Here is an 18611-nt window from a genome sequence, read left to right on the forward strand (position 1 = left end):
CGTTTGCAGAGCCCCTGTAGTGTCAGCAGAATAGATTCCCCCCAAAAGTCACCCCATTTTGGAAAGTGCACCCCTCAAAGAATTCATCTTGGTGTGTGGTGACCATTTTTACCCCACAGGTATTAGAGGAAAGTATTCAAAATTAGCCAGTAAAAATGAAAAACTCTAATTTTTCCAATAATATGTTGGTTTAGTTTGAAATTTCTCAATTTGACGAGGAACAGGAGAGAAAACGTACCCCAAAATCTGTAACGCAGGTTCTCCTGAGTACAACGGTACCCCATATGTGGGCATAAACCACTGTATGGGCACACAGCAGGGCTCAGAAGGGAAGGAGCGCCAATTTACAGGAGCAAAACCGCAGCTAGTAATGGTTATTAGAATAGCGCAGTTACTAAAATACAATAAAAAAAAATGAGATTACAGGTAATGTGGGGTGGTCACGGGCAACCTGGGGTGGTAACGGGCAACCTGAGGTGGTTACAGGTAATCTGGGGTGGTTATGGGCAACGTGTGGTGGTCACGGGCAACCTGCTGTGGTTACGGCAACGTGGGGTGGTTACAGGCAACGTGGGCTGGTTACAGGCAACGTGGGCTGGTTACGGGCAATCTGCTGTGCTTACAGACAATCTGGGATGGTTACAGGAAACGTGGGGTGGTTATGGGCAACCTGCAGTGCTTACAGACAATCTGGGGTGGATACGGGCAACGTGGGGTGGTTACGGGCAACCTGCAGTGCTTACAGACAATCTGGGGTGGTTACGGGCAACGTGGGGTGGTTACGGGCAACCTGCAGTGCTTACAGACAATCTGGGGTGGTTACGGGCAACGTGGGGTGGTTACGGGCAACCTGCAGTGCTTACTGACAATCTGGGGTGGTTATGGGCAACGTGGGGTGGTTACGGGCAATGTGGGGTGGTTACGGATAAACTGAAGTTCTTATAGGCAATCTGGGGTGGATACCTGTTATCTGGCATGGGCACCGCAATCTGGAGGGGGTCATTCGCAATTTGGGGTGGTCAGAGGCGCTGTGGCGTGGTCAGAGGCGACGTGCGGTGGTCAGAGGCGACGTGCGGTGGTCAGAGGCGACGTGCGGTGGTCAGAGGCGACGTGCGGTGGTCAGAGGCGACGTGCGGTGGTCAGAGGCATCGTGGCGTGGTCAGAGGCAACACACGGTGGTTACGTGCAATCTGGGGGGGGGGTTACATGTAATCTGGCGTGATTACGGGGAACCTGGGGGGTTATGTGCAACCTGGAAGGGTTACAGACAATCTGGGATTGTTACTGATAAACTGAAGTGCTTATAGGTAATCTGGGGTGGGTACATGTAATTTGGGGTGGTTACGGGCAATCGGGAGGGGGTCACTGGCAATTTGTGGTGGTTACGGGCAACGTGCGGTGGTTACGGGCAATGTGCGGTGGTTACGGGCAACGTGCGGTGGTTACGGGTAATCTGGGGAGGGGTTAGGGGTAATTTGGGAGTAAACTGCAATTATTACTATAATAAAAAGTGTGTGTTTTATTTTTTTGTATGTTTGTCACTTTTTGTACTTTATACATTCATTTTCACTGTATTACTATGATTACTGTGATATTTTCTATCTCAGTAATCATAGTTCAGTGACAGAGACCAAATTGGTCTCTGTCACTTTAAATTTTCAGAGTTGGCTGGTTGTGGAGCGCATGCGCACTTCATAACCAGCCAGGACGTCGAGGAGGAAGGAGCTTCAGGATCAGGTGAGTATATGGGGAAGGGAGGGTGACTGGGGGACGGGGGTGACAGGGGGGGTGGGGGTCGACTTGGGGGGTGGGGGGACATCACTTTTTATCCCCTGTCACCAATCATTCATGGTGACAGGGGATAAAAAGTGCCTGGATGCACATGGCACAAGCGATCAGCGGTATATAGTATATACCGCTGATCGCTTGTACCGGGACCAAACAGGGGGGTCCCCGATGACTGCCCCATGCTCTCCGCTACCTCCGGTGGCGGAGAGCATGGGGCTTTCATTCATTTTAACTTTTACATCGCTGTGAACCGACATTAGTCGGTTCACAGCGATGGCGGCGGCCATCTTGGAAATGATGGCCGCCGGGGGAGGGGGGTTAGTTATTGGGGCACTAGGGGGGGCTGATCTGAGGTCTGGGGGACACTTATTTCATCTCCCCCCGCCGTAGATTCACGGCGGGGGGAGATGAAAGGCGGCGGCAGCACCGGTAATCTCCTTTACCGACGGTCGCCGCTATAACGTTAATAGCGGCGATCGTCGGTAAGGGGGGGGGCGGGACAGACCCCACACACTGCCCCAACCCCTCAGCTACCTCCAGTAGCCGGGGGGATGGGGTGGGGGCCGTCCCGGCCCCGCAGCCTTATTCTCTGCCATCGCCGTAAAAAGCTGATGGCAGCAGAATAAGGACCATTAGTGACCGCCGTAGAAAGCCGTATCGGCGGTGACTAAGGGGTTAATATGCCATCGGCTGATTTTTAAACTTGAAAGACCATGATCAGCAGATGTACAAATGATTGCTTTCTCCTCGGGTGATCATTGTCTTTATTACACAGAGCGATATCTGCCCCATTCGGGAGATGATCACTTGTAATCGGGCCTTAACCTTTGTCAGGCTGCATAATTTTACGTTAACAATTGTACCTTCATATAAATCCACTGTGGGAAGACTTTCTCCTTTACTTGGTTTCAGAAACTAAAGTTCATTCAGCTCCAAATGTGCTGTTCTTCCCAGATATAATCACCATTTTGTTCATGTGCATATTGTACCCAGTATATACCAGTATAAATTTACCCAGTATATACCTTCCAAACCAGCTAAATATGGCATAAAGATTAACTGGGCTTGTGACTCGTCAAACACCTCCCCATTACAAGGTCAGCTCGACACTGGGAAACCAACTGATGGTCCTCGACAAGTAAACATTGGTGAAGGAACAGTATTGGACCTAGTGAGCTCGTATAAAGGCTCTGGAAGAAATGTCACCACCGATAACTTCTTTACAACCATGGAACTAGCTAAGGTATTGAACTCCTGGAACATGACACTAGCTGGTACAGTGAGGAAGGTTCCTATGTAGTAACATGCAGCCTCCCAAAGAAAGGCCTGAAAACTCGACAAATTTTGCCTACAATCATGATGCAACAGTCTGTTCATATGGACCAAAGAAGAACAAATCAGTCATGCTTCTATCTTCTACGCACATGACGGGAGAAGTTGAAGAGACACTAGCAGCCAAGCCAGAGATAATAAAATACTACAAGAAAACAAAAGGCGGAGTTGATGTTATGGATAAAATGTTGGGAGAGTACACTGTGAAACGACGAACATTACGTTGGCCTCTGGCATTTTTCTACAATAGAATTGAGGTCACTAGGTTAGCTTCCTACATCGTCTACAGAGAACACAATCCAAGCTTCAGGACAAAGGATCAACGAAGAAAGTTCCTGAAAGATCTCGCAAACAGCTGTGTATGCCTCTAATTGAAGATCATAATACAAAACGAATGATGATGAGAAACCATTTTCTTCGAGGTGCAGTAGAAATGGTGCTTGGACGATGCATTGTGGTAGCATCACAAGCAGCAGCTGGCCCCCAAATACCTGATGGTAGTCGTGGACCCTCCCGTGGTTGGAAGTTGCTATGTCTGCCGAGACCTGAGGCGAAAACTACGTAAGGCTCCGTTCCCACTGAGCAAAGGTAGCGGAATTCCGCGACGGAATTGTCCGCCGCGGAATGCCGTTAGCCTCCCGCTCATAATGGGACTCTATGGGAGGCGCGCGCTCCTGCCCTGTCCGCACTGAAGAATGAACATGTTCATTCTTCAGCGCGTACAGAGCAGCAGCGCGCGCCTCCCATAGACTCCCATTATGAGCGGGAGGCTAACGGCATTCCGCGGCGGACAATTCCGTCGCGGAATTCCGCTAGCTTTGCTCAGTGGGAACGGGGCCTAAGACTAGAAAGTCTTGTGTGGTTTGTGTGAAACCCATTTGCGAAGAACACTCGGTAGCAAAGACAACATGCATTACTTGCGAAGAAAATCAATAAAAAAAGTTTCTTACATTTTCTTTTATAATTTACATGAAGTTTTTTTAACTTGTTTATAATAATAAAATAGCATTATCATTAAAAAAAAATATTCCTTTTTCCTTGCATTATCTTCATTCAAAATATATGAGGGTACATTTGTACCTATGCATCTTGTTATGGATGCAAAAATATCTCGACCCCTTATCTCGGAAGGGGGTGGAGATATTTTATTGAAATTTGGCCAATATATTCTCGACCAAAACTGCAGAGATGTCACTAAATTTCAGTCCTCTACGGCTTTTCGAAAAAAAATTATTGCAATTTTAAAACGGAATAGGTACAATTGTACCTAGTCAGCCGGACGAAGGTTAAAGGGAACCTGTCACCCCCCGTGCCGGGGTGACAGGCTCCCGACCCCCCGTTAGAGACCCCTATACTTACCTCATCGCGCCGGGTCCCGCTTCTGGATTCGGTCGGGTCCCGGAGATCTCAGCCGCTGCAGCCCGGCGCGCGCGCTGACAGATGAGTCCAACGCTCATAGAGAATGACGGAGCGCTGGACTCTCCTGTCATTCTCTATGGGTGTTGGACTCATCTCTCAGCGCACGCCAGGCTGCAGCGGCTGAGATCTTCATCACCCGACCACCTCCAGAAGCGGGACCCGGCGCGATGAGGTAAGTATAGGGGTCTCTAACGGGGGGTCGGGAGCCTGTCATCCCGGTACGGGGGGTGACAGGTTCCCTTTAAGGCTGTCACTGCTGTTAGTGTCTAGAAGGTAGGTAGAGTCCTGTAACCACTGCCCTAGAAGGTAGGTAGAGTCCTGTAACCACTGCCCTAGAAGGTAGGTAGAGTCCTGTAACCACTGCCCTAGAAGGTAGGTAGAGTCCTGTAACCACTGCCCTAGAAGGTAGGTAGAGTCCTGTAACCACTGCCCTAGAAGGTAGGTAGAGTCCTGTAACCACTGCCCTAGAAGGTAGGTAGAGTCCTGTAACCACTGCCCTAGAAGGTAGGTAGAGTCCTGTAACCACTGCCCTAGAAGGTAGGTAGAGTCCTGTAACCACTGCCCTAGAAGGTAGGTAGAGTCCTGTAACCACTGCCCTAGAAGGTAGGTAGAGTCCTGTAACCACTGCCCTAGAAGGTAGGTAGAGTCCTGTAACCACTGCCCTAGAAGGTAGGTAGAGTCCTGTAACCACTGCCCTAGAAGGTAGGTAGAGTCCTGTAACCACTGCCCTAGAAGGTAGGTAGAGTCCTGTAACCACTGCCCTGAGGGGGCTGAGATGCCGCCCTACCATAGTTTTATCTCGGAGTTGTATTATTGGTCATTACTGGGACAGTTGTGCCTTCTTGTTGTATTCTTGGACGTTACTATGAGGGTTCTGCCTCCATCTTGGGTACTTTTTTACTTTACTGTGTAGTTTGCATTGTATTCTTGTCTGGTGCTCGGCCTGTAGATGATGAGAGATGACATTGTGACCTTTTTTATTTAGGATGTATCCTGTTGTGCCAACAAACTCCAGAGTAGCTGCAGAGAAGGAGATGATCATCGGAGACTATTATTTCCCCAAAGATGTAAGTTCCTGTGGAAAGAATTGGCATCTCCTGGCTGTCCAGTTATAGACATTGTGGACTCGTATACACACAGCAGAAAGCCCCTCATACGTCAGCAGTAACTTAGGGCCTCTTGTTGCTCTCATCACACCTCACCACCTTGGGATGGGGCAGATGACAACCACTGTTCCAGCATTGTAAGGTAGTAGGGTGGCAGAAGTCTTCGCTGTGCTAATGGACAGGGCAGCTTCACACAACCTATAGGAAATAACCAACAATGCTGGGTGGGCACCACCTAAATACCCTAAAACACGCAAAAACAATATATAACAAGCTGCGTATCCTAGGAAACTGCACCCCCAATAACTGTTAGCAGTAGTAGATTGTGACCCTCTATTCGTTAGCAGATAGGGGGGTCACCATCTACTACTGCTACCACATGGGGGGTGTCACCATCTACTACTGCTACCACATGGGGGGTGTCACCATCTACTACTGCTACCACATGGGGGGTGTCACCATCTACTACTGCTACCCCATGGGGGGTGTCACCATCTACTACTGCTACCACATAGGGGGGGGGGGGTCACCATCTACTACTGCTACCACATGGGGGGTGTCACCATCCACTACTGCTACCACATGGGGGGGGTGTCACCATCTACTACTGCTACCACATGGGGGGTGTCACCATCCACTACTGCTACCACATGGGGGGGGGGTCACTATCCACTACTGCTACCACATAGGGGGGGGGGTCACCATCTACTGCTGCTACCACATAGGGGGGGTCACCATCTACTACTGCTACCACATGGGGGGGTGTCACCATCCACTACTGCTACCACATGGGGGGGTCACTATCCACTACTGCTACCACATGGGGGGGGGGTCACCAACTACTACTGCTACCACATGGGGGGTGTCACCATCTACTACTGCTACCACATAGGGGGGTCACCATCCACTACTGCTACCACATGGGGGGTGTCACCATCTACTACTGCTACCACATGGGGGGGGGGTCACCATCTACTACTGCTACCACATGGGGGGTGTCACCATCTACTACTGCTACCACATGGGGGGTGTCACCATCTACTACTGCTACCACATGGGGGGGTCACCATCTACTACTGCAACCACATGGGGGGGTCACCATCTACTACTGCTACTACATGGGGGGTGTCACCATCTACTACTGCTACCACATAGGGGGGTCACCATCCACTACTGCTACCACATGGGAGGGGTCACCATCTACTACTGCTACCACATGGGGGGTCACCATCTACTACTGCTACCACATGGGGGGGTGTCACCATCTACTACTGCTACCACATGGGGGGGGGTGTCACCATCTACTACTGCTACCACATGGGGGGGGTGTCACCATTTACTACTGCTACCACATGGGGGGGTGTCACCATCTACTACTGCTACCACATGGGAGGGGTCACCATCTACTACTGCTACCACATGGGGGGTCACCATCTACTACTGCTACCACATGGGGGGGTGTCACCATCTACTACTGCTACCACATGGGGGGGTCACCATCTGCTACTGCTACCACATAGGGGGGGGGGGGTCACCATCCACTACTGCTACCACATGGGGGGTGTCACCATCTACTACTGCTACCACATAGGGGGGGGGTCACCATACACTACTGCTACCACATGGGGGGTGTCACCATCTACTACTGCTACCACATGGGGGTGTCACCATCTACTACTGCTACCACATAGGGGGGGTCACCATCCACTACTGCTACCACATGGGGGGTGTCACCATCTACTACTGCTACCACATGGGAGGGGTCACCATCTACTACTGCTACCACATGGGGGGGTGTCACCATCTACTACTGCTACGACATAGGGGGGGGGGTCACCATCCACTACTGCTACCACATGGGGGGGTCACCATCTACTACTGCTACCACATGGGGGGGTCACCATCTACTACTGCTACCACATGGGGGGGGGGGTGTCACCATCTACTACTGCTACCACATGGGGGGGGGGGTCACCATCTACTACTGCTACCCCATGGGGGGGTGTCACCATTTACTACTGCTACCACATGGGAGGGGTCACCATCTACTACTGTTACCACATGGGGGGGTCACCATCTACTACTGCTACCACATAGCGGGGGTGTCACCATCTACTACTGCTACCACATGGGGGGTGTCACCATCTACTACTGCTACCACATGGGGGGGTGTCACCATCTACTACTGCTACCACATGGGAGGGGTCACCATCTACTACTGCTACCACATGGGGGGGGGGTCACCATCCACTACTGCTACCACATGGGGGGGGTCACCATCTACTACTGCTACCACATGGGGGGGGGGTCACCATCTACTACTGCTACCACATGGGGGGGGGGTCACCATCTACTACTGCTACCACATGGGGGGGTCACCATCTACTACTGCTACCACATAGGGGGGGTGTCACCATCTACTACTGCTACCACATAGGGGGGGTGTCACCATCTACTACTGCTACCACATGGGGGGGGTCACCATCTACTACTGCTACCACATGGGGGGGTCACCATCTACTACTGCTACGACATAGGGGGGGTCACCATCCACTACTGCTACCACATGGGGGGGTGTCACCATCTACTACTGCTACCACATGGGGGGGGTCACCATCTACTACTGCTACCACATGGGGGGTGTCACCATCTACTACTGCTACCACATAGGGGGGGTGTCACCATCTACTACTGCTACCACATGGGGGGGGGGGTCACCATCTACTACTGTTACCACATGGGGGGGGGTCACCATCTACTAGTGCTACCACATGGGGGTGTCACCATCTACTACTGCTACCACATAGGGGGGGGGGGGGGTCACCATCCACTACTGCTACTACATGGGGGGTGTCACCATCCACTACTGCTACCACATGGGGGGTGTCACCATCTACTACTGCTACCACATGGGGGGGGTCACCATCTACTACTGCTACCACATGGGGGGTGTCACCATCTACTAGTGCTACCACAAGGGGGGGGTCACCATCTACTACTGCTACTACAAGGGGGGGTCACCATCTACTACTGCTACCACATGGGGGGGTCACCATCTACTACTGCTACCACATAGGGGGGGGTCACCATCTACTACTGCTACCACATAGGGGGGGGGGGTCACCATCTACTACTGCTACCACATGGGGGGTGTCACCATTTACTACTGCTACCACATGGGGGGGTCACCATCTACTACTGCTACCACATGGGGGGGTCACCATCTACTACTGCTACCACATGGGGGGTGTCACCATTTACTACTGCTACCACATGGGGGGGTCACCATCTACTACTGCTACCCCATGGGGGGGGGGGTCACCATCTACTACTGCTACCACATAGGGGGGTCACCATCTACTACTGCTACCACATGGGGGGGTCACCATCTACTACTGCTACCCCATGGGGGGGTGGGGGTCATCATCTACTACTGCTACCACATGGGGGGCGTCACCATCTAGTACTGCTACCACATGGGGGGGGGTCACCATCTACTACTGCTACCACATGGGGGGGGGGGTCACCATCTACTACTGCTACCCCATGGGGGGGGGTGTCACCATTTACTACTGCTACTACATGGGGGGTGTCACCATCTACTACTGCTACCACATGGGGGGGTCACCATCTACTACTGCTACGACATAGGGGGGGGTCACCATCTACTACTGCTACCACATAGGGGGGGTCACCATCTACTACTGCTACCACATGGGGGGGGGTCACCATCTACTAGTGCTACCACATGGGGGTGTCACCATCTACTACTGCTACCACATAGGGGGGGTCACCATCTACTACTGCTACCACATGGGGGGGGGTCACCATCTACTAGTGCTACCACATGGGGGTGTCACCATCTACTACTGCTACCACATAGGGGGGGGGGGTCACCATCCACTACTGCTACTACATGGGGGGTGTCACCATCCACTACTGCTACCACATGGGGGGTGTCACCATCTACTACTGCTACCACATGGGGGGGGTCACCATCTACTACTGCTACCACATGGGGGGGTCACCATCTACTACTGCTACCACATAGGGGGGGGTCACCATCTACTACTGCTACCACATAGGGGGGGGGGGGTCACCATCTACTACTGCTACCACATGGGGGGTGTCACCATTTACTACTGCTACCACATGGGGGGGTCACCATCTACTACTGCTACCACATGGGGGGGGTCACCATCTACTACTGCTACCACATGGGGGGTGTCACCATTTACTACTGCTACCACATGGGGGGGTCACCATCTACTACTGCTACCCCATGGGGGGGGGGGGGTCACCATCTACTACTGCTACCACATAGGGGGGTCACCATCTACTACTGCTACCACATGGGGGGGTCACCATCTACTACTGCTACCCCATGGGGGGGTGGGGGTCATCATCTACTACTGCTACCACATGGGGGGCGTCACCATCTAGTACTGCTACCACATGGGCGGGGTCACCATCTACTACTGCTACCACATGGGGGGGGGGGTCACCATCTACTACTGCTACCACATGGGGGGGGGGTCACCATCTACTACTGCTACCACATGGGGGGGGGGTCACCATCTACTACTGCTACCCCATGGGGGGGGGTGTCACCATTTACTACTGCTACTACATGGGGGGTGTCACCATCTACTACTGCTACGACATAGGGGGGGGTCACCATCTACTACTGCTACCACATGGGGGGGTCACCATCTACTACTGCTACCACATGGGGGGGTCACCATCTACTACTGCTACCACATGGGGGGGTCACCATCTACTACTGCTACCACATAGGGGGGGTCACCATCTACTACTGCTACCACATAGGGGGGGTCACCATCTACTACTGCTACCACATAGGGGGGGGTCACCATCTACTACTGCTACCACATGGGGGGGTGTCACCATCTACTACTGCTACCACATAGGGGGGGGTCACCATCTGCTACTCCCAACACATAGGGGGTCACCATCTACTGCTGCTACCACATAGGGGGTCACCATCCACTACTGCTACCACATGGGGGGGTCACCATCTACTACTGCTACTACATGGGGGGTGTCACCATCTACTACTGCTACCACATGGGGGGGGTCACCATTTACTACTGCTACCACTAAGGGGGGGTCACCATCTACTACTGCTACCACATAGGGGGGGTGTCACCATCTACTACTGCTACCACATGGGGGGTGTCACCATCTACTACTGCTACCACATGGGGGGTGTCACCATCTACTACTGCTACCACATGGGGGGGGGGTCACCAACTACTACTGCTACCACATGGGGGGTGTCACCATCTACTACTGCTACCACATAGGGGGGGGTCACCATCTGCTACTCCCAACACATAGGGGGGGGGGGTCACCATCTACTACTGCTAGCACATGGGGGGGTCACCATCTACTACTGCTACCACATGGGGGGTGTCACCATCTACTACTGCTACCACATGGGGGGGGTCACCATCTACTACTGCTACCACATGGGGGGTCACCATCTACTACTGCTACCACATGGGGGGGGGGGGGTCACCATCTACTACTGCTACCACATGGGGGGTGTCACCATCTACTACTGCTACCACATGGGGGGGGTCACCATCTACTACTGCTACCACATGGGGGGTGTCACCATCTACTACTGCTACCACATGGGGGGGGTGTCACCATCTACTACTGCTACCACATGGGGGGTGTCACCATCTACTACTGCTACCACATGGGGGGGGTGTCACCATCTACTACTGCTACCACATGGGGGGGGTGTCACCATCTACTACTGCTACCACATGGGGGGGTCACCATCTGCTACTCCCAACACATAGGGGGTCACCAGCTGCTACTGCTACCACATGGGGGGTGTCACCATCTACTACTGCTACCCCATGGGGGGTGTCACCATCTACTACTGCTACCACATGGGGGGGTGTCACCATCTACTACTGCTACCACATGAGGGGGTCACCATCTGCTACTCCCAACACATAGGGGGTCACCAGCTGCTACTGCTGGGGCAGGTTTGGGGTGTTTGTATGTTGTCTTTGATACATATGTATTAGTAAGGTTATTTTCGAGGCCTCTGCTGGAGTTATTGGGGTGCAGCTTCTTAGGACACGCAGCTTGTTTCTTCTATAGTACAGCCTATAGGGAAGTGTAACACTAAGCTTGGCTCCTCTCTGTTCCGGGGCCTCTAGCTTCATTGGTTGCTCTCTGTTGTCAGCGTATACTCGTATACCCCTTGTTGGCAGCAACCAATATGGACTTTAGCTTTTCCTTCCAGGCTTTCTTGCACTAGTAAAGGACATGTTGATTGGATCCTCATTGGACTCTTGCTTCTTTTTTTCCCATTATAGACGCTGTTTGCCCTGTTTCATTATGCCATATCCCGTGACGAGAGCAATTTTCCAGAACCGAATAAGTTCATTCCTCAGCGTTGGCTCCGAGACCATAAGATTAAGAATAACCCATTCAGCTCCATCCCCTTTGGCTACGGCATTAGGGCTTGTGTTGGGCGGCGGATTGCTGAGCTGGAAATGCACTTGGCTTTGTCCCGGGTAAGTTACTGCTCAGGTGTAATGGAGGCTCCTCGTCTTTCTCATCCTCATGTTTCTGCCATATAAACGATTCCCCAGTGAGACCAAATTGTGTCCAGGCTACACATGGTCTTTTTTTTTTTTTTTTTTTTTTGCCTTTCACCCAATTAGTTGGTGTAGACTGAATGTCATACTGTGCTTCTGTGGCATGCTGGTACACCCCCGGTGTGGAGGCTATATCTTGGTGGTTGGCAGAGATATAGCTGTGCAAGTGCAGTACGCCAGTGCAGGTTGGGCACACAGATATGGTGGCACACCTGCTTTTATTTTAAAGGGTCGGCTATACCTTGTTCCCCTGTGATCAATGACCTGCCGGGTTGTTGCAGGTCCCTTCTGTACTTATTACGGTGGTCCGGAGTGGAATAGTCACCCACCCAGACTATTGGCACTGCCACCCACAGACAGGGGAGATGACCCAAGAAGTGTGTACTGTGTCGGTGCTTGATGAGGAATCACAGAGTCTCTTTATCATAAATAAAATCTAGTTTACTCTGAAGATACTTGTATGCAGCAGAACATACAGCTTTGCATTGATAGAACACTTTACACTTGATACTTTAGGATCCAGAACTGTAGTGAGAGTATATAGAGAGTGAAGCAGTCTTGCTGACTGTGTTGCTTGCTGAGAGGTATGAAAGAGGATCAGAAGAGTAGAGAGGAGGATGTCGTGAGAGTCCTAACCCAAGTAGTACTGTGCTCTGCCGGAACTTCGGAGGTAGAAATAAAAGAATATTTGAGAAGAGAGAGAAATCTTGTGCCTGTGTTTTGACTCTTTGGTCTTTGCCCACCAGTGTCAAGTGACCCGTCCTAGAGAGCGACACAAGCCCCAGACCTTGTTACGTGGGATGAGCGGAATGCTGAGGGTTCCCTACTTACATCGGCACTGCAAGATAGAGTTCATAGGCTTCTAGCAACTTTGCTCTCTCCGGATCAGTTCCTTTACTTAAAAATGGATACTGTCCTGCACTGTGTCTCTCCTGGTCCACAGCGTGGATTAGGCTGCATTCACACGTTCTGGGAAGTTGTCCGTGCTCACGGATCCGTGCACACGGACAATTTTACAGCCCATTGCTTTCTATGGGGCTATTCAGATGTTCCGTGATTTCACGTTCCGTTCCGTTCAAAAATAGGACATTACTCGGAACGGATGCACGGAAAGGATTCCCAATAGAAATCAATGAGATCCGTGTTTTTCACGGATGTACACGGATGTGACATCCGTGTTCATCCGTGAAAAACACGGATGTGATGTAATCAATGTCATTTAAAATGCTGTAAGACAGATCCGTGAAAAAAACGGACACGGATACAAAACGGATGCAAAACGGACTGTTTTGCACGGATCACGGAGGTAGCTGCCGGACCACAATCACGGACCGGGAAAATCACTGAGCGTGTGAATGCAGCCTTAGGATGATCCCTGACTTGTCCTCTCTAGTGGAAGCTTAACACTGCATAGTGTTGAGTGGAGTTACTTGAGAAGAAACTGAAGGTTGCATGTGCCTAGGTCTGCTTCTAGACTGCACACTGAGACTGGGGACCTGGACCGCTGTAGAGAGTGTTCTGGCTTGTGTCCTTCCTCTACAGAGTCTAACGACAAAAGACCCTTCTAGGCTGGTTCTTCTGTCCCTTACAGGGGACCTGGCAGAAGCCAGGGCCCAGCTTGCCTACAGCAGGGACTGTCTTGTCTTGTGTCCTCTCTGCACAGGAATCTGACTAACACTGAGCTACTTCCCCTTCCTCCCACCAGTGTAAAACTCCTCCTTCAGGGGCCTAAGTGAACTTCCCTGGCATTGGTGGGGAGGTGTGTGTGTGTGTGTGTGTGTGTGTGTGTGTGTGTGTGTAAGAAGAAAAGAGAGAGACAATAGGTGAAGAGAAGTAAGAACTGGTGTACAGATCCATGTGGTACAAGAGAAAAACCAGTAACCCATTAGTAACTACAACTGTGCAATACTCAGACTTATACAATACTGACATCTAGTGGTGGACAATAAAATAACTTCTAAAACACTCCAGCATTACTTAAGCTGACGAAAGAACTTTTTGGACAGGTGTATGAAACACAAAAAGAAAAGAACCACATTGGTGGGACACCACACTTCATTCTGTGACAAAGTCATATTGAAAACAGTAAGGGGTTTAAAAACCGGCCAATCGGAAATCGGCTCACTAATACATATCAATAGTGAAGTCTGTGCAACCCTTGCTCTATCTACCTAAAGGATCGCCCACAGTACTCCCGGTAAGTGGCAAAAAAACATGATTTATTTCATAGTCAAGTGCGACGTTTCAACGACCTCCGTCGTCTTATTCAAGCATGACTCTCAAACAACGGACCTTCTTATACAGGTGAATTAATTAGTGCTTTAACAGGATTGATGCGAATAAATTCATAATAATTAGGGTTTGAGAAGCAGAGTGTATATCCATTAGTGTATAATATGTACATAGGTGAATAGTGTACAGTGACTAAGATCAAGCTCGAGAAGGACGGCAGATGACATTGATAATTAGAATAACATTCACAGTAGTTTAGGCTGACCACCACTGATCTGGATTCCGAACCTTGGCAGCAATGCGCTTGTGTGCTCTGACCTTGTAGAAATATGGACGTCATCGAGTAGGTGTATCTAGTCGTCCGCAGGTAATAACCGTATTTACATATGTACAAGAGCAAATGTGCCGATACTTGGGACAGTCGTAGGAGAAGTCGCATCACCCCAGGTTTTTTATGTACGGCCCGGTACCGCGGCTTCCCGCTGTCCTGTGGCCTCTCCAGGCCCGTTCTCATATCCATGCTCCAGATAATTAAGACAATAAAACGCTGTGTGTGTATACAGCTACTATGTCATTGCTGTAAATTGTTATCCATTACCAATGTTCATATGGTGTAAAAGCTGCCTTGGTTCTCCATTTCATCTGAAGTGATGAGTCCTCCCACTGTGATCCAGTACAATAGTATTATAGTTTGTACAATAGTATTATCATTCACCTAAGGTATTACACGTAGCCATGTATCACTATTACACGTAGCCATGTATCACTATTACACGTAGCCATGTATCACTATTACACGTAGCCATGTGTCACTATTACACGTAGCCATGTGTCACTATTACACGTAGCCATGTGTCACTATTACACGTAGTGTCACTATTACACGGAGCCATGTGTCACTATTACACGTAGTGTCACTATTACACGTAGCCATGTATCACTATTACACGTAGTGTCACTATTACACGGAGCCATGTGTCACTATTACACGTAGCCATGTATCACTATTACACGTAGCCATGTATCACTATTACACGTAGCCATGTATCACTATTACACGTAGCCATGTATCACTATTACACGTAGTATCACTATTACACGTAGCCATGTATCACTATTACACGTAGCCATGTATCACTATTACACGTAGCCATGTGTCACTATTACACGTAGCCATGTATCACTATTACACGTAGTATCACTATTACACGTAGCCATGTATCACTATTACCCGGAGCCATGTGTCACTATTACACGTAGCCATGTGTCACTATTACACGTAGCCATGTGTCGCTATTACACGTAGTATCACTATTACACGTAGCCATGTATCACTATTACACGTAGCCATGTATCACTATTACACGTAGCCATGTATCACTATTACACGTAGCCATGTGTCACTATTACACGTAGCCATGTATCACTATTACACGGAACCATGTGTCACTATTACACGTAGCCATGTGTCACTATTACACGTAGCCATGTATCACTATTACACATAGCCATGTATCACTATTACACGTAGCCATGTATCACTATTACACTGAGCCATGTATCACTATTACAAGTAGCCATGTGTCACTATTACACGTAGCCATGTATCACTATTACACGTAGCCATGTATCACTATTACACGTAGCCATGTATCACTATTACACATAGCCATGTATCACCATTACACGTAGCCATGTATCACTATTACACGTAGTATCACTATTACACGTAGCCAGGTATCACTATTACACGTAGCCATGGATCACTATTACACATAGCCATGTATCACTGTTACACGTAGCCCTGTATCACTATTACACGTAGCCATGTGTCACTATTACACATAGCCATGTATCACTATTACACGTAGCCCTGTATCACTATTACACGTAGCCATGTGTCACTATTACACGTAGCCATGTATCACTATTACACGTAGCCATGTATCACTATTACACGTAGCCATGTATCACTATTACACGTAGCCATGTATCACTATTACACGTAGCCATGTGTCACTATTACACGGAGCCATGTGTCACTATTACACGGAGCCATGTGTCACTATTACACGTAGCCATGTGTCACTATTACACGTAGCCATGTATCACTATTACACGTAGCCATGGATCACTATTACACATAGCCATGTGTCACTATTACACGTAGCCATGTATCACTATTACACGTAGCCATGGATCACTATTACACGTAGCCATGGATCACTGTTACACGTAGCCATGGATCACTATTACACGTAGCCATGTATCACTATTACACGTAGCCATGTATCACTATTACACGTAGCCATGTATCACTATTACACGTAGCCATGTATCACTATTACACGTAGCCATGTATCACTATTACACGTAGCCATGTATCACTATTACACGTAGCCATGTATCACTATTACACGTAGCCATGTATCACTATTACACGTAGCCATGTATCACTATTACACGTAGCCATGTATCACTATTACACGTAGCCATGTGTCACTATTACACGTAGCCATGTGTCACTATTACACAGAGCCATGTGTCACTATTACACGTAGCCATGTGTCACTATTACACGTAGCCATGTGTCACTATTACACACAGCCATGTATCACTATTACACATAGCCATGTGTCACTATTACACAGCCATGTATCACTATTACACGTAGCCATGTATCACTATTACACGTAGCCATGTATCACTATTACACGGAGCCATGTGTCACTATTACACGTAGCCATGTATCACTATTACACGTAGCCATGTGTCACTATTACACGGAGCCATGTGTCACTATTACACGTAGTCATGTATCACTATAACATGTAGCCATGTGTCACTATTACACGTAGCCATGTATCACTATTACACGTAGCCATGTATCACTATTACACGGAGCCATGTGTCACTATTACACGGAGCCATGTGTCACTATTACACGTAGTCATGTATCACTATAACATGTAGCCATGTATCACTATTACACGTAGCCATGTATCACTATTACACGTAGTCATGTATCACTATAACACAGCGCCATGTATCACTATTACACGTAGCCATGTATCACTATTACACGTAGCCATGGATCACTATTACACGTAGCCATGTGTCACTATTACACGTAGCCAGGTATCACTATTACACATAGCCATGTGTCACTATTACACGTAGCCATGTATCACTATTACACGGAGCCGTGTCACTATTACACGTAGTCATGTATCACTATAACACAGCCATGTATCACTATTACACGGAGCCGTGTCACTATTACACGTAGTCATGTATCACTATAACACAGCGCCCAACAGCTGAGGATTTTAGGTCTGGATTTAAAAGATGGAATAATGATCTGCCGAATTGGACTACTAAATAGCAGATTAACGCTCCATGTAATAGGGCCCTAAGACTGGGCCTGTGGCCAACACTCTCAGGGTATGTGCACACTGAGGAATTTAAACGGAAAGTCCGTTGCGGAATTCTCAGCTCACGCCCGCTCCCGGATTGCAGCGGGCTCGTGCATCTCCGCCCGTTTCATAGACTCCACTCTATGCACGGGCGGATTCCACCCTCCGTCCAAAGAATGATCAAGTTTATTCTTTGGATGGAGAAAGGATTCCGTCCGTGCATAGAATGGAGTCTATGACACGGGCGGAGACGAAGAGACGGAGAGATTGTATTACAGACTGCTGGCTGGGACTTGCAGTGCAGCTACCACGATTTCACCAGCACACTGTGGTGACCGGCTGCTGGCAGAAAGGGGGCATTAGGTGTTGCATACAGACCCCTAAGAAGTGCTCAGTGTACTCTTTTATGATTTTGTGGCTGGTGCTGCTGCTGTACTACATTGTATTGCTGGGATTTGTAGTACACCTGCATAGAACTTTACTGCTCATTGTAAGGGGGAGTCAGAGTGTGTATAGGTGCAGCCACCACCAGATTGTAAACCACAGTGTCAGGAACTTACCTTGTCCGGCTCCAGCGGCGTCTTCTTCCAGCTCGGCTCCGGCTGACGGCTCAGGAGCGCGCCGCTGCTCCGCCTGCCGGAGCCGAGTGACGTCACGGAGACCCGACGGTG

General features: G+C 49.7%; 1 protein-coding gene across 1 annotated transcript in view; it reads left to right on the forward strand.

The window, feature by feature from the left end:
- The window catches only part of LOC138800496 (sterol 26-hydroxylase, mitochondrial-like), a 223648-nt gene that overhangs the window by 193044 nt on the left and 11993 nt on the right, over positions 1–18611 (forward strand). The window contains exons 7-8 of the mRNA XM_069982210.1: positions 5525–5606; positions 12008–12208. Of these exons, the coding sequence (XP_069838311.1) occupies positions 5525–5606; positions 12008–12208 (283 nt within the window). The remainder of the gene's footprint in view (positions 1–5524; positions 5607–12007; positions 12209–18611) is intronic.

This window comes from Dendropsophus ebraccatus, chromosome 9 (genome assembly GCF_027789765.1).
Source record: "Dendropsophus ebraccatus isolate aDenEbr1 chromosome 9, aDenEbr1.pat, whole genome shotgun sequence".
NCBI lineage: Eukaryota > Metazoa > Chordata > Amphibia > Anura > Hylidae > Dendropsophus > Dendropsophus ebraccatus.